Source organism: Mustela putorius, unplaced genomic scaffold, assembly GCF_011764305.1.
Source record: "Mustela putorius furo isolate JIRA1106 unplaced genomic scaffold, ASM1176430v1.1 tig00000854_pilon_pilon_pilon, whole genome shotgun sequence".
NCBI lineage: Eukaryota > Metazoa > Chordata > Mammalia > Carnivora > Mustelidae > Mustela > Mustela putorius.
This window is the reverse complement of record NW_025421496.1, coordinates 7,620,265-7,647,876: the sequence shown is the minus strand read 5'-3', so window position 1 is coordinate 7,647,876 and position 27,612 is coordinate 7,620,265. Positions and strand designations below refer to the sequence as shown.

Below are 27,612 nucleotides of genomic sequence, written 5' to 3'. Positions count from 1 at the left end.
TTTACTGTCTCCACCGAGAGGGGGAAACTTGCAAAGGTACAGTTTTGATATATACATTGAATTTTTATCAAAATAAATAAATAAATGGTCACAATAAATAAATAAATGGTCATAGACGACAGTTTTCACCTAAGGAATACAAAATACTTACGTTTAATTGCCTGTCTCCAATAAATAGGTAAATATCTTCTCATAGCAAGTGGGCTTAAAATTTCTCCCTCCTAGAGCCCTGCACCTTTATCAAATAAACAGCACCGCAGGAGCATACCTCTGGCCATTTCCCTGGCATCAGTAAGGTAGCCACAGTCAGCTGGGACTGTTATCCTTGAATAGGGTAGCCCAATGCCAAGAGATTTCCGAATGCTAACAGAAATTTCTTTGGGGAAAAAAAAAAAAGGAAGTAATAAAAAAATTTTAAAATAATGTTTAAAAAGTGAAGTAATCTTAGTGTGTCGTGTTTTCTGTTTTTAGGATTCAGGGCGGGAAGCATCTGAAAGATGGTTTAAAAGGAAGCGGAGGGCACTTGCACGGGACTGCATTTTGGTTATGCTCAAAGTGAGGGAAGTTGCTTTGCATTATTCTGCTACTAAAACTGAAGCGTCCTGTTCACGGAAACCCCCGCCAGAGATCTGGAGTTTACCGAAAGAGGACTCTGCAGAGCGCGGCCAGAAATTCAAAACTATCGGCGCAGGCAGTCGCTGCGAGAGAGGGACGGAACGTGGGACCCGGGGAGCCCCACGTCTCTCGCCTCTAAAAGGACTGGTCAGTGCCTTCTCCCTCCTCCTGGAGTCGCAAGTGAATGTCACCTGCCGGTCTGCCCCCCTCTCTGGGGCGCTCCCTCTCCCTTGCCCTGTTCGGACAGTGTCTAGTGACCAGCGTCAGCTCCGGCCGTCGCCGGGCTGCCGGGTCCCTAACCCCCGCCTCTCCCCGGGAAGCGCGGCCCCTCCCCCTGGCCGCGGCCCCTCCGAGCGCTGCCGGGCGCTGATAGGCGGCGACGCTGACAGGAGGCGGGGCCTGGAAGTCCCGGCCAAACCCGCCCTCGCGTATAAGCCCCTTCTCGGCTCTCTCTCTCCATCTCTCTCCTCTTTCTCTCTCGCTCCCTTCCTCCCTGTAACTGAACAGTGAAAATTCACTGGATCCGCTAACAGGCACAGATGTCATGTGAAAACGCACATGCTCTGCCATCCACACCGCCTTTCTTCCTTTTCTGTTTCCTTTTTTTCCCCCCTTGCTCCTTCTCCTTCTTCTTTGTAACTAACAAAACCACCACCAACTCCTCCTCCTCCGGCTGCTGCCCTTCCTCCTCCTCCTCAGTCCAAGTGATCACAAAAGAAATCTTCTGAGCCGGAGGCGGTGGCATTTTTAAAAAGCAAGCACATTAGAGAGAAAGGAGGAAAAAAAAAAAAAAAAAGCAAAACAAAACCCAGGCACCAGCCAGACAGCACATTTCTTTTTTCGCCCTTCCTGAAAACAAACAACCAAACAACCATCAAAACAGTCATCACCACCATCATCAAAACTGTTAACACACAGCGGCGGCGGCGGCGGCGGCAAACGTCACCCTCCGGCCAAGGCGTCCGCCTAAAGGGATGGTTTTCTCGGCGGAGCAGCTCTTTGCCGACCACCTTCTTCACTCGTGCTGAGCAGGATTTTTGGCTCTCCGGGGTTCGGGCTGGGAGCAGCTTCATGACTACGCGGAGCGGGAGAGCGGCCACACCATGCGAGGTAAGCGAGCCCGCGGACTCCGAGGCTCCCCGGGTCCGGCCAACTCCAGCCAGATGGGGAGATGGGGGAGGGGAGCGCACCCTGCAGAACGGGAAGAAGGTTCTCGGGGCGCAGGTCTGGAGTTCGCGTTCGCAGGTGGGCTACAAATGGCCTGGGCGTAGAAAGTTGTGGGAAGGTGTCGATGCCTCTCGGGAGTTCTGGAGGGACGCAGGAGGGCGCTTTTTGGAGAGAGGAGCGACGCTAGTTGCTTCCTCCCAGTCCATGAGTTGCACTGAACCATTTTGGCTTGTCACTCTCGGGTGCGGAAGCGGACGCCGGATGGAGGGAGAGTCGAAGGGGGCTGCCTCGCGACCGAAGCGGCTGGAAGCGCCCGGCGCGTCGTGGTGGCCCGCCGGGGTTGGGTGCGCTGGGCGCACTGGCAGGCGGCGGGGCGCGAGCGCGCGGGCACACAGACTCCGGGTTAGTAGGCCCGCCAGCGTCCCGGCCGGCTATTATGTCCCTTCGTGGGAGTGGTAGGCAGAGGGGCGGTGTCGCGGGACTGGACGCGGATTCTGGGATCGTCCCCTGCGTGGGTCCCTTGCGCCGGCGCTGCGCCCTGGCCAGGTCCGCGTGCTAGAGCCCGCGCGGTCCGGGGACGAGCGCCGCCCCGAAAAAGTTGCGCGGAGAAAGTTCCAGAGTATAAGAGAGCCCGCGCTACCCACGGTGGAGAAGGTTCTTTTGTCAAAGCGCCGCTGCGGGAGGCGTGCTGGGTGAGCCCCTGAGCCAAGACCCCCAGCGGCGACAGCAGTGGCAAATCCCTGGGGCAAGCTGGCAGCTGTGGGGCGGCGCGCCGGGGACAAGGGAAAGATACCTCCCTTGGGTACCCCATGGGCTGCTCTAGTGGATGGCCTGCCCGCCTTTAGGGAATCACTTTGTCCGTCTCTTCCCCTACAGTGCTGGGACCTTCAGGTTTCCTGCGCGCTGTGCTCGGACCCGCTCTCCCCCACTTTCGGCTTGGCCACAACTTCACTCTTTCTTGGAGAGCCGGCCGGGTGCCAGCGTGCCATGGGGATATGTGCAAGTCTCTGGGCACCTGCCTCACACCGTTTTTCTTCCTGGCCACTCTATGGCTCTTTGTGGGGCTCTCCACTACCCTTCGCACGCCCTTCTGGTGCTGGCAACAGAAAGTCGAAGACGGCTAACCCGCGGGCCTCCCTACATCCCTGACCCGGCGACAGGTGGACTAGGCAGGTAGAACTTGGGAAGGTGGGGCTGCAAACATTCATCGCCTTCCACCGGGCAGTGTACACCTCTCACTCACTCCCCCCAACACTTACCTCTTTAGAAGGGCCCCGAGGGGGTGGCGACACGTTCTCCCTGCTCCGTACACAGTGAACCCTGGAGCCTGGACGCTAGGGCAGGGATTGGGTTAGCTGGTGCTCTGGGACGTGGCAGGAAAGGGAAGGAGGAGGAGGAACCGAGAGGTTGTCCGGGGAAGTGGATGGGAGGGAGATAGCGGAAGATCAGGGACAGGGACGCCCTAATGGGATGATTGACCCGCGCCCTGGGAGTGGGAGCTCCGGTTTGTGCGAAATGTTGAATGTACCAGTTGGGGGTTTGGTCACATGCTCCACTGTCCACATACTCTCAAATCTGTACTTGGGCAATTGACAAGTACAGAACCCTTAAGTGAAAGACGCCCAGGTCTTTGTTTTTCTTTTTCTGCCTCATCTCACCACCATCCGCTCTCCTTTCCCTTTCTTCTGCTCTGATCTGGGGCTACCAGTTCGCCCTTCCCTTACTTCTCCCCTTCCAACATTTCTCGGTTGGCTGGGTTGTGTTCTGAAGGTCCGAAACCACGCGTCACCTTCTCTCCGACCCGGCACTAGGACCTGCGGGGTAAAAGCCGCTCACTCTCCCCTTAAACTGAAGAAAACGGAGCAATGTGGGGGCAGGAGCGGGTTGTAGCTTGATCGCGCTGCTCCTGAAGGAGCAGTATGCAAAGGCAGTCCGGGTTCGCCACCGTGCTCGCTTCGGGGGTCTCTGGCAGCCGGAAGGGTTGAAAGCCAGGCGCTCGCTAGTGCTCACCCTTAGAAAGCAGTCGAAACCCCGCTTTCCAGAAGGCATCACCCTAGCCAGGCTGCCCAGTGGAGTTTACAGGTCTTAACTTAAGGCGCCTCTCTGGCGGCCCCGGGGTGGGGTGGGGGGGGGGGCTGTCACTGGAGAAAAAGCAAGCTTACAAAGTGGCAGAGTCCCTTTCTCTACCTCCCGGGCTCTCCTTTCCTGACCCCTTACTGTTTCTCTTCTGCCTGCGTCCCTAGGCATTTCCTACAGGCTCTGCCCACCCGCAACATCAGGGGTTATTCTTAAGGATAGGCTGAGAAAGGGTCCGGGCTCCTCAGACCTCTTGTGAGAGTCAGGGGTTGAACTTGAGTGTGAACTTGAGAAGTGAGAGCGGAAACAAATCAGCTTTCTCTTGTGCCTGGGCTACGAATCAGCCTACATCAGGGGGAGGGGATGGTTTTTGAACTCAGCTTTACAGCGTATCCACTCCATTTCTCCAATACACCCCCCCAACACACACACACACACACACACACACACACACACCATCCCCAGGTGGTCCCCGTCAGTGCCTTGGCCTCTGATTCACTGTTTGCAGTTGGCAACTATCCTGAATCAGGACGCTTTGTGCGACATAAACTTGGTCCCGGATTAAGTGGTCGCCCTCAGGACCAATCCAGATGACCCACCTTCCACGTCCGTCAGCGCGACCTCCCTCCCCCCGCTCCCCACCCCGCCGCCCCCGGCAGGTCTACAATAGTTAAGAAATTTTGTCCTCAGGGAAGCTCTGGGGTAAGAAAGGGGTTAAGAGCTCTGATCTTTGAGGTCATTGTGTGCCCAGTGCTGAACTGATTCGTCCGGAGCTAGAGCTTCGAGGCTTACTCTGGGCTGGCCTGGGGCGAAGGAGGTTGTCTTTGGTGGCGCACAAAGCATTTCACCCTTTGTCTGCTAGAGGGTACCACATGAGTTCTAGTGATGCTACTTCACAGATTGCGTTTTTGAAAAGAATAACTTCTGAAGACGGAAGGGAGGACTTTTAATTGGGTCCATCCATAGGTGAGAAATGAGTGAGCCCAGGTGTAGGTTTCAAGACTCCTTCCTGAGAGGCCTGTCCGCGGTTTACTGCACAAGCGCAGGGAAATGGTAGGATTTTTCAGCCCTGCCTCCACAGAAAACCCTGCTTCCCAAAACAGGGGCACAGATGTCGTCGCAATCAATAGGTGATTGTGGCTCCTACGGATTAGAAATCTGGTTTTTATGCTTGCTGTAAACAAGGATGGGGCTTGGCTTTTCTGAAGCCCAGTTTTCATCTATTATTTTCAGGTAGTTAATTTTTATTAACTGCTAACTTTAGAAAAGCAGCAGCTTGCTCTCAGGGGTTTGGTGGCCCTTTGGAAGTCTGGAGCTCTAAAAGTCTTCCTGGCCAGGCCTTTAGATTTCCTAAACGAATTCTCTATCTTAATTTCCCCCACGAATCCCAATTAAATATTTCTAAACAGAATTCCCATTTTAATTTCCTCCACAAATCCCAATTAAATATTTCTAACCAAGATTCCACCTTCCACAATTAAAAAAAAAAAATGCTGGAAGGACATCTCTGTCAATAGTCCCTTAATAATTGTTCATTAAGTAATCCAGTAAGCTGTCTTACTGGATTCCAAGAAAAGTGAAGGTTTAAACATTTTAAAGAAAAATACTAAAGCTCTGTTTCAAGTATTGTTGGAAAAAAATAGTAAGCCAGAAAAATAAAATATTTTCTTAGGTGGTAACAACCTGGGACTCTTTCCTCCCCCTATCCCCATCATCCTGAGTGAATCTACAACAAGTATTATGACACAGGAGTGTTTGACATCCTCAGCTTTTGGGAGATGTATTAGTGGCACCAAGGCTTTTTACTTTTCTAGATGCTCAGATAATCAGGAGGTGGAAAACCAGGATGGAAATATAAAGGGAGAAATACTGAACAGCAGGCCTCATAAACATGAGGGATACAAGATTAAAACTCCTTTGTTAGGATTCATTTAAAACTTAGAAGTCCTGGATTTTGCTTTAGCTATACTGTTTAGAAAACCCTTGAAGATCTTTATATGAAGCTTTGCTTTAATGTAAATAACATGTTTACTTTATAATCATCAAATATGAATGCTAACATTTTCTCATTTTGGTAACTATTTGTTAAATACTAAACTATTAGCAGCCTTAAAAGTGATTATTATGGTGTGTATGTAGTGCAAATACACTGTATTTCAAATTTAAATGTTACAAAATCATGAAACCTAGTTTTACCACAACAGGGACTTTATAGCACCAAGAAAATATTGAGTTTTAGGGTTGGTCGTCATGAAAATGACATTGGAATTGTGTCATAATACCTACTTTTCCCCTAAAAGTAGCATATATAGAGTTGACACCAGGATTTTAACGTGATTCGGGGTTTTCTAGGTAAAAAAGACAAGTAAAACTTTCTTTTCAGCTATTATATCACATTTTACAAACTTGTGTCCACCTTTTAGAAATGTCTTGTGGACATTGTAGGTTTTATATTTTTTACTACAATAGTCTGAAAAAATAGAAGTGTGAATCACAACACATTAACTAGATTTTTTCACAGCAATGAATAATATACCTCTAATTTGAAGGACATATTATAGCATTCAGTTAATACAGAGTTTGAAATTATTCTAATAAATTATCAAGTTAAAAAAATTCAACATATGTAGGTGTGCTGGTGTTCTGCAAATTTGTAAATAAAGTAAGGTTCTAAATTGTGAAGAATAGCATCATTGTTGTTGTAATCTAAGCCTGACAGATAATTATACGAGGAAATAGGAGAATTAGTTCCAAAGTTAAAACTATCAAATTCTGGCCAGATTGTTAACAAAGCAAAGGTGATGAGCATGTATGTTAATAATGCAAAAGTTATTAGTGATTGAGGTGACTTAGTATGTACATATTTATTCCTGTCATTCTATTATTGAGAAAAGAATTTCTTAAGACTAAATCATTTTTGTATTTATTCTACAAAGGCATTGAAAGTTTTAAGTTAGATCGCTATTAATTTAATGTAACTGACATTAATGAACCATTTTATTGTGATGTTAAGTATACAGAAAAGTAAATGTAGGGAGTGAACACTGTGCTAAATAATTAATATTTATTCTCAATATAGTTTTACTATTCCATCCATTCTTATCTAAGGGATAGAAATTAAGTACACAAATGAAATAAGTCTTTTGTAATGTAATGAATAATGACCTTTGATAAAATGAGCGCTCTACACATAAAGTATTATTCCTGTAATTTTGTAATCATCTTTCAATTACAGCTTCTTGCAAATATTTATCTTACTTTGAATAGAATCTCTGACTTAACAGAATCCCTAGCAGATAATAGCAGTCTTTGGAGGCGTCTGTTGATACACACTGATACACAATATGTATATGTATGTGCCTATAACCACCCACTCAGACAAGAAGAATGAATATTTGAGAGAGAAAATCATTCTTATCTTTGCTTTCACAATCCAGACTTCCAAATTCAAACATATTTAGAGAAACAGACGCAACTTTCCAGAGCATTCAAAAGGAAGAAATGAATACATGTGGTACTTGAGTTGCATAAAAAGAAACTGTTAATAGCATCTATTTATAAATAATCTACACAAAACTCCATTATACTACCTAATGATAATTGGAGAGAAAAGGAATCAAAGAATTCAGGACTGCCAAATAAATAAAATATTCCCTCTCAAATTAAGCTACAGATTCATAGCTAACAAGGCTTATGCCATGAATTGAAGGATGCCTCTTTTGTAGCACAAGACAAAGGGAGCATAGAGGAATAAATATTGATTGAACTAATCATCTGATGAATAGAAATGAGATTTACCAGTGCACCAATATAATAGGCTATGTTAACTAGTTCTTTCATAGCGCATATGCTGCCCTTTCAACCCCTGACCCCATCCATTCATTTCTTAATGAGGGAAACCACAGGTGTTATAACGGCATTTATAGTGAATCAAGCTAAATATAATAACCATGTGGTTAACTAATGGCATTGAGGGGGTGGATTCTTATGAAAAGAAATATTGTGATCATAGTGTCCCAAAATTATTATGCATTGCAAGCCACGTAGAACTTTTGGCTTGCTCTGGTCACCTTTAAAATATATTTCTGTGCCCATCAATATTTCAAGTCCTAGATTTATTTTCCCCTTAACAAGTGCAGTTTTAGTCATGCTTATCTGAGGAGTCAAAAATGGTATTCAGTATATATATTTTACCTACATTGCTTAATACTTTGCAGAGTAAGCATTGAAAGCATTTAAAAATAACACTTGGAAGGTATACTGTTTTATACTTAACATAACATGCATTTTTCTTGATTAGTGCTTATTTCTTAAATATTGGAAAACTCTAACTTTATAATAATTATTACAATTATGTGATAAATTTTGTTTTAAATTAAATTAGGATGTTCTTGGCTTAGGCAGGCTCTTACAAAGGCCAAAACAAACATGTTACCTTTCTTCAAAGCATGAGGCTAAAAACTTGTCCAGAAACATACCCTTATAAAAGTGCAAAGATAATTTGTTTCGACTTAAGCATGTTCACCTCTACATCATGAATATCTTATTAACTGGATGGGTATGCTTTGTAAGTTACTTTGCTAAAAGAGTATTTGTTGATGTCATTTTTGTGTGTGATTAGTTACATCATGTGGTCCTGAGTTATATTTCTCTAATTCAGAGGAATTACAGACATCAGCAAAGAAAGGGAAAATTAATCTGATTGTTTACTGAATTGTGTTTTTTGTTACTAGTTACCACTTTGTGCTCACATAAGCCCGATATCCTGGAACCATAGGGTATATGAAAGATTTGGGTTGCTTATAAAGAAAACCACTACATAGAATTTATCTCATAGTAAAGCTTTTTTCCAATGAATATTACAAGTCAATTTAAATTCTATTTTTAACAATTTTCTTATGACTATTCAGTAAAGCACCCTTCATTAAAGACTGTTACATTCATTACCTGAATTTCATTAGAATTATGTTAGGATCATGTGACAACAGCAGATATGCAATATTTTAGTATTTAATCATAAATATGATAAGTATTCTCTGAATTTGGACACAAAATCATTCTTAAGAAGGAAACAGCAAAGGCTTTTTCAAAAGGCCTTGGCATTTATAGTCTTCACTTGGCATGGAGTAAATAAGTAGTACTGGCCACAAAACAAAACAAAACAACAACAACCAAAAAAAAAAAAAAAAAAAAACACCTGATAAAATATTTTATTTTAATCTTCTATTTTTTAAATATCACTTTCAAGTACAAATGTCTTTCTTTATTTGGAACAGACTAAGTTTGATTCTCCCCTATTCTAAAAACTGTCAAACTCATGGATCAACTCATTTCTTGGAGTGCAAAGTAAGAAATACTCTCAAGTATGAGAATAAGATATTCAGTTTCAGTTTTCATTTTTAATTATAATAAGGGTAGGCTCTAAGATTTCATCTTTTACAGACATATATATACACGAATAGAAGTGTATGTGATTGACATTTATTTATTCAGGGTTTATTGAGGATCTACTCAAAGGAGTGCATAGAACTGAGCCTTAAGAATACCTCAGTTGGGGAGGGGGATGCCCAAGTTGGAAAACAAGTGATGAATCAAAGCTATGGTCAAAGCAAGAGCAGAACAGAATGCAGTGGAGACATATTCAGAACAACTCTCCCCGGGGAAGAGATATTTGTGATATGTCCTTAAAGATAAGCAGAAGTCCAAATTTAGTTAATTTGTTCATCATAAGTGAAGTTTATTGAATCATTGTTTGTTGCATTCCCCAATGTCTTAAGTTGGTACTAAGTGAAATTTAGTTGATCAAAGTAGAATTCTTGAAAAGAACATATCCTGATGTAGAACAAGTAGTAGTATTGTTTTCATATAAAACTTTTACTAGTAAAATGATTTTCAGGTGACAATTTGACAAAACCTCTAAGGTAATTCTAAATTAAAGGAAGAAAATTTTAAATTACAAAAAGAAACCTCTAGGGGCACCTGGGTGGCTCAGTTGGTTAAGCATTTGCCTTTGGCTCAGGTCCTGAAATTGGGTCCTGGGATCTAGCCCTGCATTGCACTCCTGCTCAGTGGGGAGTCTGCTTCTCCCTCTCCCTCTGCCCCTGCCCCCCACCCCTGCTTGAGCTCTCTGCCTTCTCTCATACTGTCTTTCTTTTTTTTTTAAAGATTTTATTTATTTATTTGTCAGGCATAGAGGGAGAGCAAGTGAGTGAGCACAGGCAGACAGAGAGGCAGGCAGAGGCAGAGGGAGAAGCAGGCTCCCCGCCGAGCAAGGAGCCCGATGCAGGACTCGATCCCAGGACGCTGGGATCATGACCTGAGCCGAAGGCAGCCGCTTAACCAACTGAGCCACCCAGGCGTCCCTCATACTGTCTTTCAAATAAAAAAATGAAATCTTTAAAAAAGAAAGGGAGGAAGGAAGAAAGGGAGGTAGATTGGTCTAAGGTAATTTTAAATTACAAAAAGAGTCTCCTTACACTAAAGGAGACAAATTTTTGTGAGAATATAGCTTGTTAAAACAACAACAACAACAGAGCACCAGGGAAAAGAAAAAAAAAAAAAAAAAGAGGAAAACACCTTACAGTGTCCTGATACATTTGTTTTTATAAGAGAAATTATTTTTGTCAAATAAGAAAATGGCTGATACAAACTGTCATTTTTTTTTTTTTTAACATTTAAGGTTATTCTGGAAAGTAGTGATATCTGCTCTAAAAAGTACCTTAGATTACTGGATATTAGAGAGAATAAAATCTACTGAAGTAATAGGGTATTTCAGCAGTATCCAAGGGCCATAGTGATATTCCTCAAATTATTCCATTCCAAGAACTTGGATATAAGATTGAACTCTGAAAATTAAACAATAAAATCAACACATAATGGTCTTGCTGACTTTTGAGCTTTTCTTTCTCTTAAGCATATTTAAAGAGGGAAAATTCCTGGCCTCCTAAGTTCTAAGAAAAATGTGTGTATGAATCAACGATTGGCTGTGCCCTGCCCAGCATTATCTGCCCAGGTAAATCACTGATCAGACTGAGACATGTATCCCCAGCAGTTTGCCATCACCCTCTTCATTTTGAATTGATAATTTGGCATTCTGGCCTTATACATTAGCTCTTGTGCGCTTACTTCACTTGAATTCTCATACAAAGATCTAATCCACTCTGAAACTCTGGTGAGATCAAGTTTCTGAGCCTACAAAGTTGAAAACTAGATCCTGGGTTGGGGGGAATTCACAAAGTGAATTTTACCATTTGAGACCTCCAGGCAGCCAAATTGCTACTCTTGGTCCTAACCCTCCACATTAGCATAGTTTTCAGTCCTGAGTAATAGATGTATTTCTTAAAATGCTGATTATTAATTGGAATTTATTAGACAGAGAATAGTGCTCTTCCAATGATAATATAATGGCTATGCTGCTTGATCTGTATATTTCTTGGGCCTGGAAGAATTCAAGAAAGGGCTTAATGACCCCATTTTTTGGAGCTTTTCTAAAAAGGTTGGAAGAGAGGGCACACAAAGACCCCTCTAAGTGTAGAAGCTTTGATTGAAGAGTTATTTAATAAGGCACCTGTTTTTCTGGACACCCCCTCCCTCACCTCTGTGAGGTGCTGCTATGCGGTAGGACAATGGACACGTAGCTCCACTTCATGATATGCGAGGGCCAGTGTGCTTTTCTGGGTGGTAAATGTAGACTGAATCTTTGTGGAGTGCAGTGGTTTTACTTGAAGTGACATATGTAATATGAGTCTAGATTTTCAATCTGGCTGTTACGGAAATATGCCTAGTACTTAGTAAACATTAAACCACTATTTTGATCTTTCCATTAAAAAGACTATTTAAGGACCGTCTTGTTAAATAGGATCAGAATGTGTTGTTGCCTGTAATTAATTCTCAGACTAGGAAATTCAGACAGTAGTACTATTTTTATTTGCCTAAACAGTGTAATGAAAATAATTGTAACTAGTTATTTATTGAGCTGCATTCGAAATACGTTTAATTCAGCTGCCCAAGGCATGGATCATAAAAGTACTTCATATGCATTTCAGAATACTGCATTAGCAATGAATTAGACCCCTATTCTAAATTTCCCAAGTAAAAATTTCAGTGTATCGCTTGAGCTACAGTGAACATGCAAGTCATATGTTACCATCCAGCAGCTGCAGGCTTCCAGATCCCAGAATCAAACAATAACACATAACTTGAGACAACTTAGACATGTTGAGTTGCTAATGAATAATTGGCTATTATTTTTATTATCAGGTCAAATAATAAAATTATTACACAGAGTATTTCCTATTAACTTGTACATAAGTTGTGCCTGGCACATAGCAAAGGAATTAAACACTTCTCTTAAAAAAAAAAAAAAAGAAGAAGAAGAAGAAGAAGATGAAACCTTGTTCCAAATTTCCGCAGTTATTGAATATGAGCAAATGCCACACAGTCTGCTTAAATAGAGGAACATTTGTTCAGGAAAAACACATCGTATCATTAAGGTGCAGTGCTTCTTGGCAGTAATCTGTTTTTTTACAAAATAGTTTAGATAAATTCATTTTGAAATTTTTAGGATCCTAACCTATTTGTCAGTTTGCTCTAAAATTAAGTTTAGAACAAACAGTCTAGTATTTTTTTTTCTTTTAAATGCTGACTACCTTTAAAAGGGTTAATTCTAAGCACTTCCACCCTTGCACATATATTTTCATTCTTGAGATTAGGAAAAAAAAAAAAAGCTAAGTACCAAAGGAACAAAGGAAAAGAGTCTTTCCAAAGACAGCTCAAAAATAAGCATGCTAATAAGCATGCTAATAAGGCAGCATTAACACCTTTCCAGTTGTGCTTTTGTTTTATCTTGTTTTGTTTACTAATATTACTGAAGGTCAGTCTGGCGGCCACCCATGTCAGAGTTAGTTAGAATTTATTTTATTTGTTATAGAAAGTGTTCTTTTGTAATGAAGTAAATTGATTCTGAATTTCTTTCAACTGCAATTTCATTAATGACTCTCGAAAGGTTATCTACCATGGTTTTCATGAGTGTTGTTTCAGGTCAAACAAAGACTTTCTTTTATCATAGTACAATGACCAAAAAAAGTAAAAGAAAACACATGACAAAGTTGTAGCTGACCCCTAACAGTGGATTGTTGCTTAAATGTCAACAAATCTTGATTACTGAGTACTTCCAATATAAAATAGGCGATGTCCTCTAAGATGACAGATACAAGAAAAGTGATCTTTCTAATAAAATTCCTTAAGAGTTCCCTAGATAATTTTTGTTTCATTTGAATTTTTCAGATCTCGAGTGTTGATTACATCCTTTTTTCCTAAATGAGAAAAATAGATGACTTGGCCATAATTATTTGTTAAAGAGTTTGAGACAAGAACTTGACTTCAATTGAGCGCTTCTGACTTTGAGTGCAGTTCTATTTTTGTTACTCTGTGTTTTCTTTCTTAGGCTTTACTTTTTTTTCTCTTCTTTTTGCCACAGCTGCACCCATCGCAGACATAGTTACACAACAGACTAATCAATTACCAAATTATACTAATAGGTGCAAATACGCCCCCACTACTATTTGACCCGTGTTGGCCCTCAAGATAAAACTTTTTACAAAAGCTCTCATGAGTGTTTTGTCCATATAAATAATAGCTAAGAGTAAAGCAAAATTGTTTTTCACTCAATCCGAAGATCCCCTTGGGCAAACAATGCTTCTCCACTGTTTTTATTCGGAAAATAATGATAATGACATTTACCGATTCTTAGGAAAAATTAATATAAGTATTATGGACATATCTACAGATTCTGAATAGACACTATCCAGTAAAAAAATCATAACAAATTCAAAATATATAGAGTAAAATTTTCTCAAAGTTTCTAAAATTAAATTTCATAAGCCCAAATACCTTATTTTGTGAAGATTTCCTATTTTGAATAAAATTGTATATTTACAGCCTTTCCTCCACTAAGATCCTAACCTTTTCTGCATCTTCTTCAAAGGAGGAAACAATTTTACCAGAAGTAGTGATAAAAACTACTAGGCCAAAAGTGATCCTGGAAAATATCCCAAACCCAAACCATGAGGTCAATAGAATTTTAAAGTTTGCCAAACCCAACTTTGTGGTCATGAAGTTATTGGCAGGAGGACACAAAAAGGAATCTAAGTTTCCTCCTGAATTTGATTTCTCTGCTCACAAATACTTTGCTGTTGTCAAACCTGTTTGAGAGACACTGAAAGGGAGACATCAAGGGGCAGAATCTACTTTCAGATTCTAAGGGGATCCATCTGTCAGTCTCAGCACATAATGTAAAGTGAAATGGATTTCTTGGATAACAGCCTGTTATAAGAAATACTTTTAATTTGACAGCCTTCTATGACGTGAATGAAAACTGCTGTTTTAAAGTGGTTTGTTATGTTCCATGGATGAAACTGGGCTTCCTGAATGCAATGATGAACATTCTATGGTTTTATTATAGATTTAATCATAAATCATTTTTTTATGAATGAATGAAAATAGTGTTTGTAAAGGTTAATACATTTCTTGACAAAACAATTAAATATTAAATCCCTCTTCATTCAGTAACCAACATGCACTTACGTTACAGTTTATAAAGTGAAGCTACACATTTGTCCCTCAGCTTGTCGATTTTCTCTTACGATGTTTATGTTTGTCAAAAGGAGAGTTATCTATATTCGGCCATGAGCATTTCAAGCAAAGGAATGGGTTGAATAGCCAAACGTACCACCATTTACCCACCTGAGTTTAATTAATTTTGTGATTGACCTGGATTGAAAGTCTGATCAGCACATTATTTGTATCAAAGGCCTATTATCATCCTGTCCAATAATACGTCTTGTACAAGCATAACGTATCTTCTTAAGGAAAGAACCTTGACAACCTAAGAAGGAGCCTGTTTTATTGTGCCCAGACATAAAAAGAAAAAAAAATAATAAGTTAGGCATTAATTCTAAATAATTATAGAGTTCTGCTCTGCCTTAACAATACTGCAATGTAATGTGTTTTGCATTTTGGCTGAAACATAATATTCCTTACATCAAGCTACCATTTATATGGTTAATTTTCATGCTTTCAAGTGAAGTCCGTTTATATTTCTTTAAAAACACAATTATTAGTTCACCGCCATTGATTTTTCAGTCCTCTTCAGTAAGCTATGCCATAACACATAGCTTGAAACACTGTCCTGTCCTGTTGTTTATTCTCCAGGACTCGAATTGATCTTATTATATAATGGTCCTGACTCCCACACTAGACTAAATCTGACTGCAGATACTATTAGCAGGAAAATGGACTGCACCACAATTCTCATTGCGTTGTCTTGATCTTATACTTTGTACCTAATGCTCTTAATAATATATTGGGGAAAAGTGTAGGCTTATCTCAGGTGATTCTCTGTTTTACCACATGTAGAATACCTGCTTTGCTTACTCTGTCTTTTAAAAATAGGGACCCATTTCATCATGCTCATTAATCCTGTCAGTCTTTGTATGGTAGCTGCTCGTAAGGAAAATTCTGAAAACATTACAAAAAGGAACTATGTAAATCTGAGAGGAGCTGACAGATGGAGGGTCATCTCTTTACAAATGTAATAGCAGGTAAAATGTAGAATAATTTCCAGCCCAGGTTGAGCGCTCTGTAGTTCTCAGTCATCTACCCAGCATCTGCACGAGACGTGCAGGACAAGGACAAGTGGGAACATGCCTTGGGGAGCTGGCCCAGAGGAAACCCCCAAACATAAACAGAGCCCTTCTTGACACTTTAAGAACAGGGTTTCAAAGCTTTCAAAGATTGTCCCCAGTCAAAAACATAAACTGTCTCCCATAACAGGAAATGTGAATGCCTAATAAATATTTGGTGAGAAGGAGCGCAGCCCTCGCTCGTTGAAGAATTGCAACAACATGGGGACGCTTGGGTGGCTCAGTGGGTTAAGCCAACTCTTGATTTTGGCTCAGGTCATGATCCTAAGGTTGTGAGATTAAGCCCCACATTGGGCTCCATACTGGTGTGTGGAACATACTTAAGATTCTCTCTCTTTCTTTTTCTCTCTCTCTCTCCCCTGCCCCGGCCCCTCTGCCCCCTCCCTCCCTCTAAAGAGTGAGTGAATATTGCCCTTTTTGTCTCTGAAGGCTCATATTAATTTTAGACATCCATTATTTCAAATATTATAGGAAAGATTAGGATGCTCATATAGAAACATTCATCGACTTGCCTTCATTATTACCTCCACTAAATTCGTCCATATGTATTTCCTGATAATACTGTGGGGTTTTACAATTCCTGCAGACATTAAAAAAGAACACTAACACAGACATACTCAAGTCTCAAAATATAAGCAGCTAGAGGATTAAATGATTTCTCTTGGTGAGGTTGTAGAAAATTTGTAAATATTCATATGCCTCTGCGGTAGATAAGGAGTCCCGGTTTGCCCTTGAACCTAGTGGAGACTCATTGGTACCCAGTAGGACAGGATTCCAATATGATGTTCACTGCCGAGGTAGTCTTTGTTCATGGGTACTTAAACTTCTGGGGCCGTGGTTCGAAACAGATGGTGGTTTCTCTTCCCAGGAGATATGTCTGGAGATTGCCACAAGTGGGGACATGCTGCTGACATCCAGTCCTTAAAGGACAGGAATGTCAATAAACATTCTACAATGTACAGGATAGCTCCCAAAACAAAGAATTATTCTATCACAATTGTCCATAACGCTGAGATCGAGAAACCCTGCCTTAGGAGTACATGAAGGCTTTCTAAAAAGCCTGGCTTTCCAAGTCCTCAGTTTTCATATGTATTCTCTGAGAAAGCTGGCTCCTCTCTCCCACTTCCCCTTATGCAACAACCCCACCTCCACTCCACAAGAGACCAAACTCTCATTCATTTCAGATCATGTTGTGTGTTATCTGTGGTTACCAAGATGGAAAAATTGCCATTGCCCTAAAACAAAGAGACGATTTGAAGTGTTGATTTGGATGCTGAAAAAGTGAAATGATTCTAATGAAGGGGCAAAACATCCTTTTACAAGTCAGGTAGTTTCCATTTCTTTACTTTCAACAAAATTGGAGGAAGATCTAACCAAATTATCAGTTATTTTAAATCATTAAAAATAGTTTTTGATGATAGAACGCTATGTGATTTAAGGTATGTTTCAGAAGGAGTTTAAAGAAGTGAGCTAAATTGCTATGGCAAAATTAGTTTCACTTCTATCTACATATTTATGTGGATACATTTTTCAACACTTACCACATTTCTAAAAACAAAAATGGGAAGGGAAGTGACGCTAAGCCCTATTATATCCTAGTAGTAAGTAATAGACAAGCATAGATACCAGAATTAAGTGGAAAGGAAAAAAAGAGATGAATTTCCTTTAAATATTTATTTTTATGTTTAATAAATATAAAATTTGCTATGTCTTTGTGTAATTTGTATCCATTGTGTCATAGTGATAACAATAGCAATAAATTAATCCAGAGGAAATGTTATCACACAGAACCCATGTCCAAGACAGGGGCATTTTCTTGGGGGAGGGAAGCTAAATTTAAGTATATAAACATATTTTTCTTTCTGGGAAGTATAACCCGATGATTTAAAAAGCCTTTCAAACATGAAAACGTTGGCATTAGAATAAAATTCTGGAAGGGGGAGGTGAAATGGAAGTACAAATTTAGGGAGGAAAATATATGTTATAAAATTCCTGTTGGAGAAGCATTATTTATCCATTTTCTTTTCTAATGTATGATATGGATACCAAAACATTTTGAGATTACAATGTCATTAATATATTTAAGGAGAAATTCATAATTTTTACTTAAATATGCCTCAGAAATTACATCCTTTGCAGTTGTGTAGTGTGAACTGTACAGTGTGTTTTTACAAAAGTTCTAGTAGAAGGGAATGCACCAGGACCCATGATGATCCACCCTGTTTTTTCATTAGATTGAGTACCTAGGCAATAACTGTCTCAAACTTGAAGAGGAACCACGAATGAAATACTGGTCTCTTTTAACTTTTAACTTTTCATGGATAACGGGGCACAGTCATTTCTGAGAGGTTTTGAACAATAACTGTTCATTTCACTCAGGTTTCTAAAGTACCAGTTCCGTGTAGAAGTTCTAGCTGACCTGGACGCCTGGGTGGCTCAGGCGGTTAAACGTCTGCCTCCTCGCTCAGTGAAGAGCCTGCTTCTCTCTCTGCCTGCCTCTCCCCCTGCTTGTGCGCTCTCTCTCTCTCTCTCTCTCTCCCTCTCTCTCTCTCGTTCTCTCTGACGAAGGAAGAAAGGAAAGGAGGGAGGAAGAGAGGAGTTCTAGATGACCACCAACCTCAAAATCAACAACCCTGAGACAGAAACAATATATCCTTCTCAAAATAAGGCACTTCAATACATTCCACCAGACCAGGAGCCACTAAACTTTTTCTATAGAAACCCCACTACTTAATATTTCAGATTTTATGGCCCATGTGTTCTCTGCTGCAACTGCTCAACTCTGACATTGAAACATGAAAGGAGCCAGAGTCCATATGTAAATGAATGATAATGGTATGTTCCAATAAAACTTTATTTACAAAAATAGGTGTCAGGCTGGGGCGCCTGGGTGGCTCAGTGGGTTGAGCCGCTGCCTTCGGCTCGGGTCATGATCTCAGGGTCCTGGGATCGAGTCCCGCATCGGGCTCTCTGCTCAGCAGGGAGCCTGCTTCCTCCTCTCTCTCTCTCTGCCTGCCTCTCTGCCTACTTGTGATTTCTCTCTATCAAATGAATAAATAAAAATCTTTATAAAAAAAAAATAGGTGTCAGGCTAGATTTGGGTGGGCAATAGTTTGCTAACCGCAACTTGTACTGTCAAGTCCCTGAGGAAAGGATCCACGTTTTCTTGAACTGTGTATTCCCATCACCCAGCACAAATGCTGAAATCCAATAAATGTTGAATAAATGAAAGTATTCAAGCATTGGGAGAATCATACTATATTAAAAATATGCTGAAATACAATGCACTATAGAAGAGAATAAGAAGGGGCGCCTGGGTGGCTCGGTCAGTTAAGTGTATGCCTTCACCTCAGGTCATGATCCCAGGGTCCTGGTTTTGAGCCCTGCATCAGCTTCCTGCTCACTGGGTACCTGCTTCACCCTCTCCTGCTCCCTCTGCTCATGCTTTCTCTCTCTGTCAAATAAATAAATAATTTTTTTTTTTTTTTTAAAGAGGAGGATAAGAAAAGAATAGTAAACCTCCTAGAGTTTAGATATTAGCCATGGAGACCTATTTCTAAGAAGTGTGAGGCAGCTTGGCCACCATTAATAGAAAGAGTCTGCAATATATTATTTATATACCATTCCCATATTGAGTGATTAATTAATATTCAAGTATAACTTCTTACATGTTTATTCTCTCTATATTTTGAGCCACTTGAGGTCACAAAACTTGGAATCTCCAACTCCAAATACTTTCCCTTCTTCATGCATAATAGGTCACTGAAACTTCAAATTAATTATGGATAAGCAAACGTAACTCAAATATTGACCAGTTAGCTAACTGATGAACAAATATTTGACATATCTAGTAGGTTCTAAACATTATGTAGTTGTTGGAAAATATCCAATGAATAAAATTTGTTTATTAAAAAAATAAGTATTTTACCGCACTTACAATACATTGTGTTTAGTTCTAATTCCCAACAAATTTATTTATTTATGATTTTATTGATTTATTTGACAGAGAGAGAGAGATCACAAGTAGACAGAGACACAGACAGAGAGAGGGATGCAGGCCCCCTGCTGAGCAGAGAGCCTGATGTGGGACTCGATCCCAGGACCCTGGGATCATGACCTGAGCCGAAGGCAGGGGCTTTAACCCACTGAGCCACCCAGGCGCCCCAAATTCCCAACCAATTTAACTCAGTGAATCCTCACAACAAAATGATAAAACAGTGTCTGTTATTAGGTTCATTTGAAAGGTAAAAGAACGGAGATACAGAAGGGTAGAGTAGCTCATCCGAAGTCACACATCTAGCAAAGGGCAGTAGTGGGATTCAGGCCCAGGCAGGCTACTGCCTGAGTCTGTGTCCTTAGTCAATGCAAAATGCTGTCGCCGTTCATGAGAAGTGACCCCCTGGGGTCCCAAAAGGAAAGATGTGAGTTGTAACTGGGAGCACAACACATGGCCAAAGCGTTCTTTAACAGGTGAGGCTAGAGGAGTTCAAATGAGTTCAGGGAGAGGCTAGATGAGTCCCTTAGCAGGTAAAGGCTACTGAGAAAGTCCGTGTTACAGTGATTAGGATGAGTATTATGGGTCGTCACTTGAACTAAACCTTCAGATTATGTAGAATTATATTAGCAAGGAATCACAGAGGGACTTCTCAGGCAGAAGGACAGAATAGACAAAAGTTTGGGGGCAGAATTATAAGACAGAAATTGTATGTGCATACCACCTCACATGAATCAAAGTGTAAGAGAAGAAACTAACATTTACTCAATCCTGACTAGGTGTCAGCTACTACAGTAGGTCCTTGACCCCTTAGGGGGCTAGTTACAATTTCAGGCATTAAAGTGAGACAGTCAGGGTCCAGTGCAGCCTCTGTATGTGCTGTGTGGCCTTGGGCAAATTACTTAACTTGTCTGGTCCTCAGTTTCTTTTGTAAAATGAAGATAAACAATAGTTGCATGGCAGGGTAAAATACATGAGATAATGTTATGAAGTGCTCAGCATAGTGCCTTCCTAGTCCATCCCCGTAAATTTTTGTCACTAAAATATGTAAAGTTACTGTTATGTCCATACTGCAGATGAGAAAGCTGAGGCTCCGAGAGACTCAGACCCACATCTATAACAGATGCATCATTTTCCCCACTGGGAAGTAGAAATTTGGTCAGACTGAGGTAAGAACTGAGAGCCCCTGGAGTTCCAAATTAAGATGTTTGTTGTCCCAAGATGAACTGAGGTTGGGGGCCTACCGTTTGAACTTTCAAAACACTGAAATACATGACTGCTGACTGCTTTGGCATTTAAAATTTGCCTCTTGACAATTTAGGGGTCACACGATAAAAGAGGGGAGGTCTGGAGGCGTGGTGTGGCTTATGGCCGTGTCACCAGGTTTAGCTGACGTATCAGTTGCTCACCTTAAAACCTCTCCTAGTAAGTGTCCTCACTCTCACCTAACAGGTCCTAATGTACCTAGTGAACTTGAAGTCAAAACATTGACTGAGGAATGACACTGCTTCCAATTATAGAGAAAAAATTTAAGATTGTTATGATGGTCTGGTGCTTTTTCCCTCTAATACTTATATACATTTGTTTAGCACAATCAGTTGAAAAATCTTATAGACAACATTTATCAGATACCAATTGCAATATTTCCCTATACACCATCTTGCTAAATATTATATCCATCATGGGTTTTTTTTCCCCCCGATAGCTAAGAAGGGTTGATCTTTTCCTTTGGAGGGCTGAAGGAACTTGCCACTTTTAAACCAGGAGCTACTCAGTATTTTATTTTATCACAACCTATAAAGATCCCACAGAGGATCTAAAATAGTTTAATTTTTCTGCTAAAAATTGGGCTTTCCATTAGGAAAAACTCCTCAAAAATTTCATATGAATCTACTTTTAAATAAACACCTACAAAATGCATGTGAAATTTTTTTTTTTAAATCAAATTCTCCATCATTTCATCTTTTTTTTTAATTTTTTATTTTTTATATAAACATATATTTTTATCCCCAGGGGTACAGGTCTGTGAATCGCCAGGTTTACACACTTCACAGCACTCATCCATCTTTTCATCTTAAACAAATGCTTGTATTCATCATCTCATTTTTAAGATTCTCCATCAGGATGGTGATAATTTCGGTGGTGTTTTCTGCCGTAACGGAAGGTACTGTCATCGGGAGATCTAAATTGTGAGACTTATGTAACTTGCACTATACTCAGCCCAGCATCTTATGGTCTAATTAAATACAAACCGAGTCAGTTGGCAGAAAAGTACAGTGCTGTGGTGCAGATATTAGCACCTTGTTAGCTGTCCAAAACCTGCTTTCTCAGGCAGAACCTATTTCTGAATGCAAAGTTTTATTTAGATAAAAGCCGTAATGTTTGAAAGGCATTTGATGAACATTTTTGAATCCAGGAAAAAATATATATATAATATACATATATATTTTCTTACTGGATATTTCTAACTAAAAAAAAAGCTAAACTGGCATTTTTAAAAAGAGTGGACATTTTCAAAAACCATTATTTTACTCTTTAGGGTTCAATTCCAAAAAAAAAAAAAAGTAAAGAAATTTATTTTTTAAATGCCACTATATTTTACTACTGATCATGTGAAATAATGTTACATAAATATAATTGTGGTATAAGGTCCAAGTTCCCCTGTCATGAGTCTGTATTTCTTCATTATCACAGTTAATTCTTATCGATCAGGGCACCTGGGTGGCTCAGTGGGTTAAAGCCTCTGCCTTGGGCTCAGGTCATGATCCCAGGGTCCTGGGATTGAGCCCCGCATCAGGCTCTCTGCTCAGCAGGGAGCCTGCTTCCTCCTCTCTCTCTCTCTCTCTGCCTGCCTCTCTGCCTACTTGTGATCTCTGTCTGTCAAATAAATAAAATTAAAAATCTTTAAAAAAAATTCTTATTGATCACTTATGATGTTCTTGACATTTTTGTGAGCATTTTATATTAATTACTTCAGCTGATCATCAGAATAGATCCTTGAAATTAGTAGTTTTGGGGTTTTTTGTTTTTTGTTTTATCCTAGTTATACAGTTGAGGTAAATGAAACACAGAGAAGTTAAGTAACTTGTCCACAGCCGCCCAGATGGCACCTGGAGGAGCTGGGATTCAAATCTAGGGTTCTAACAGCTGTGCTCTCCCCTCTCCCATCACTCACTCACCCAGAGAATGCTGCAAACGGATATCCTCCTGTTAGTCTGTCATGTCTGTCTCAGAGGCACTCACCAGGGTACCTTGACCTTCAGATCCCTGCCTGACACTAGCCGGGCCAGAGCTAGGTGTGCGCTCTGGGGAAAAACGCTGTGGTTCGTCTTTCTCTTTGTGTCACAACCAGTGTTTAAATGCCCTTTCTCATCGCCACGAGTGGAACAACTGGGATGAGAAGATGATCATTTGAAGTCACTTGAAAGCGTGTCTTTCTATGATAGACATTCATTTAAAAAAATCGCCACCAATGACCGTACACTGTGCTTGGCTCTGAGGCAGCTTGTCTTGATTCGAGAATGTGTGGCCCATACCCAAGAGCCAGCAGTATCCAACCCAAGGATAATTTTCTGTCTTAGCAAATACAGACTGTCTTCTGAGGACCTCATGGAAGGAGTTCTCGAATTTAAATCGAGAGGCATTTTGCTACCCTTAATTGACTGTGTATACTAGGAAAGTCACCCCTTCGGCTGAGCTCCTCATCTCTAAATAAGATGGTCTCCAGGGAACCTCCAACTTTCAAGCCCATCGATTCATGCCTTTAAAGCTTATGCTTTGTTACCAGTATTGCTTTTCTTGTTTTGGTTATAGAGGGATCAGAAGTTTTTATAGATTAGGTAACCTGCCTAAAACCAAACAGGTGTAAGGTGCACACACTGGGATTCTACCTCAGGACCATGTGATTCCAGAATCCTGCCCTGGAATGTCCCTGGTGATTCTAAAATTGAAGAGATCCGTCCCTGACACTGTGCCTGGTCTCCCACTTTATTAGAATGATAGTGTATTTCCACACAGTCCCATGTCTTACAACAAACACACCAGTAACACTATATTTATTAGAACTATATAGTGAGGGTCACAGATATCACAAGAAGGGTCTGATTGCTCCTGAATTCTATTATAAGGTATATACCACTGAGAAATTCAGCCTCCGTGTCACTTACACCCTGGTAAATGAGTTTACCAAATCCTTTCCCAAGAATGCGTTTTCATAGGGTATATAAAGAGACCTGGAGGGCCTGCCTGTAAACTTGAAAGCTCCTTCCATCCTCTCCAGACAGCGTTGAGATGGGGCAAGCACAGAAAGGTTGTGTTGATTTAAGATAAATATCCTACCTATTGCACAATTTTGCTGAGGGCTAGTTGGAGAGCGTGTGCGCCTGCGCACTCGTGAGGAGTATTTAGAGAAGTCAGGGTGGGTAGCTTGTGTTGGAGATAAGGGAATTCAATGGAGGGAGATGCTTTAGCCTTTCCTTCAAGTACATCTCCCTCCTGAGTACATTTACTTCCATCACAATGGACTAGAAGAGATCCTTGCTTAGTGGTGCAGAACCCTTGAGACCTAATTTAGCTTTTATAGGAAATTCAAAAAGAGAGAGACGGCACAAGAGCAAGAGAACAGAACAAAGATATGAGTTTGTACAGGGAATATTGATACTTCTGGACTGTCTCCGTAACTCTTTTAAAAGAAATTTTCTAAGTAAATGCTGACTTAGACTTTTTTGTTAGTGGAAGGCCTGAGCTCCTCCCGCCGGAACAATGCACTGCCCGAGTCATCTTTACAATTCCCGACAGTCTGTCGTCTCTGAAGTTCGGGTTCATTGGTTTTTGTGCTGTGAAGGTCAGCAAACATTTTGGAAAAATAAATTTCCCCTTTTAATTTCTTAAACATGTCCTCACGCGGATGCCCAGAAATAGGAAAGTTACATAAATGCAAATTAAAAACATGCCTGACAAGCTGTGCCTGTTGGTCCCGTTGATCATTTTTTATTCACATTTCACAGCAATTTCCAGGAACATCACCACATTCTTTGTTAACTACATATCAATTAAAATACCTCTGAGAGGCAGGTACAATAGCGGACTATTTATTATCCTTCTTCAGCAGTGAAAGACCCGCTTTTACTCACTGCCACAGGTAGGTAATACATAAAGACTTAGAAAGAGAGAGGGGGGAAAAAATAGCCATCCCTTAAGGATTTCACAGAAGATGAAGAAAGACATTTTTTCCAATGCTGTAGGAAAAAAAAAAAAAAAGTCAGCGGCTTCACCAGGCAATCAGAGAGAGGATAAGACCAGAACCCACACATTCTTATTCCTTCTCATCTGTAGCCGCACAGAGTCTAATAAATTGTCGCTCACAAGCAATTTTGCCACACAAATATAAAGTTGTTAGTGCAAAAAGCCCAAATTACTTTTGTGGATGGCTGTAGGGGTGTACTATTGGAAAGCAGACTGATTTAGAAAAGGGGGAGAAAAAAACACCACACACACACAAATGTTGAGCTTTGAAATAAAGAGGCGTTCTGTCTGCTTCCTGTCTGAGCCCTACCCCCTGTTTCCTTACCTAATAGGAGACTGAGACCTACTTCCCTGGAGAGGTCCAAGAATTAAATGAGGCAATAAATATCAAATGTAGTGGGAACTTAACTAGCAATATTATTATTATCTATAAATATCAAATGTAGCGGGAACTTAACTAGCAATAATATCATTATCTGATAGATAGCAATCAAATATAATGTCTGCACTGTAAAACATTGGCCTTAGGTAGCTGCGTTGCACTGAATATATAGGTCATATTTATAGAGCTGCCTTGCTTTTCTGCATACTGGGATCTTGCCTGTGGTTATGTTGATCTCGCGTCTTGTCTAGGAACAGCCAACACATTAGCTCTAACTAACCTTGGAGTCTTTCACATCCTTCTGTTTATTTACTACCTAGAGCTCCACACCATTTAAGCCCGATGGGTATGAATACAAAATAAATGGTCAAATTCTGTGATTTAGCAGATTAACTAATCAGGTCAAGATGTACTGGGCAACGATCTTCATGTGACTGGCTTATATTCACTTTATTGGTTAGCTGGATGCTAACTGGCATTCTCTACCAGCTAGAAAAATACATCAGCATAACAACTGCCCAGCTTCTAAATCCTGCTGTTAACTAAAACTTGATTGTACCACTGTATTAATCACCGAGCTCAAGCCAAAACTCTTGTTTTTCTTCTGGGAAGATGATTTATTCAAAATAATGTTTCACTTAGGGGTCTAATCATAAGCCCAAGATGATTCAGATGGTGGAGTGCAGCTGTAACAGCAACAGTACCGTCCAGAAAAATAACCACATGTATATTGAATCCCTTGAAAGTTTTCCATAACAGATCAAGGGATGATAAATCATGCAAACTCATTCTATAATTAACTAAAGTGTTCCTTTTCTTTCACCATAATCCTCAAGGATTAACCCATGGTCTTTCATTGGATAAATCAGGGGGCCATAATTTACTCTGCTGTGCAAAATTAAATTCAGATTTTAAAATCTGATCAAGCTAAATTCCAAACACATGCAAAAGTGAGCCTTTTCAGAAACTTTAAAAGGGATCTTCACAGCAAATAAAAGTTTCAACGATGGATGATGTCTCTGTGCTAAATAGCGCAGTGCTCCGTAATCTGTCTTAGAACTTTTCCATAGGAATCTCCTGAATCTTCATGGTGATGTCACCCGGATACTGAGTTAGTAACATGGGTAAGCCAAAAGAATCAGATTTCTGCTGTTTATCCCTAATCTTGGATTATCACAAGACTGATTTTTCACCCTCTTGTCCCTATTGAAAAATACAGTAGCTAACACAGATGTTGAATGAATGCACCCAGGGAATAGAAGCCCACTTCATTTTCTATCTGTAGTGGTATGAGAGTACAGCGACCCACCTTAAATGGTTTACTATGATATTACAAGGACTAGCAAAGCAACATTGCTGTGATATTCCAGTATTTCCTAAATATGCTGTTGTCTGTTACCTCCTCTGTCTCCTGCTGCTGCTGCCAACAGGCCTTAGGTCTCTTCCTGTCTGGCTTTTGTTTTCTGTTGTCACACTACTGATACATTCACAAAATTTCACTGAGCAATCACTTAAGACCCTTTTGGAACCAAGCAGAGATGGATGATTGGACGGATGGACGGACGGACAGACAAATAGCTTTCTTTTCAAAGCCCATGTATAGTTGCTGGATTTTAGCAGCACACCTTCAATTTCAATTTTATATTTCCAGCTCTCTGATAAATTGATCATCTGGAGAATTGCACTGTGCTGAACTTATTGATTTCCACCGAGCATGTTGAAAATGGCCATTATTTGATATATCATTAATATAGTAATTGAGATCAAGCGTTTTTAGATGCAAAGTACCTGACATCAACATTTCACAAGCATTAAAAAAATAGATGATAGAGATCTCCTTCTGTCCAGGAAACACTGACCAAAATTTTTCTCTACGGTGTTCTCTTTTGCATTATTTTCTACGTTATCTGTATGTAGGTCAAATAAAGGCCGAGAAATTGAGTTCACATTATTAACCGAAGTACCGATCACGAATTAGTAATACAGCAGTGAATGGTTGTTTACCTCAATAAGGAGAAAGCCTAATTCTTTGATTTTGCTGAGATAAATCATTTAATGCAGTGCATTGTCTGTGACTTGTCTCCCTGGAGGATGGTGGTGGTATTCAGCTCTTTAAACTGGTTACCAAAAGGAGAAACAGCATAAATCAGAATCTGTGTGGGTTATTCTTCACAAGGAACAACATATAAGCTGAAGTCATTGTTTGGCTTTCTACTGTACCCAGATAATAAACTAAAGAATGGAAGGAAATGTTTTGATGAATAGAGGCGTCACTGCGAATCACTATTAACCTTAAAAAAAAAAAAAAAAAAGGGAAAGGAAATGTAAAATGCATGTGAGTACCTTTTTCTGGCTTCCAGCTCTGTCTCTAATCCTTATTAACCTAGCAGAGCGCACTGATTTATAGGATAGGGATGGTGCCATTGGAGTTT

General features: G+C 40.5%; 1 protein-coding gene and 1 long non-coding RNA gene across 2 annotated transcripts in view; one reads left to right on the top strand and one right to left on the bottom strand.

Moving 5' to 3' along the window:
- Positions 1–3,258, bottom strand: part of LOC106003473 — a 58,480-nt gene extending 55,222 nt beyond the window's left edge. The window contains exon 1 of the long non-coding RNA XR_001175997.2: positions 3,042–3,258. This is a non-coding gene — a long non-coding RNA (uncharacterized LOC106003473). The remainder of the gene's footprint in view (positions 1–3,041) is intronic.
- RORB (RAR related orphan receptor B) overlaps positions 1,456–27,612 on the top strand; it is a 192,349-nt gene continuing 166,192 nt past the window's right edge. Inside the window, exon 1 of the mRNA XM_004769199.3 lies at positions 1,456–1,725. Coding sequence (XP_004769256.1) covers positions 1,719–1,725 — 7 coding nt within the window. The 5' untranslated portion in view covers positions 1,456–1,718. The remainder of the gene's footprint in view (positions 1,726–27,612) is intronic.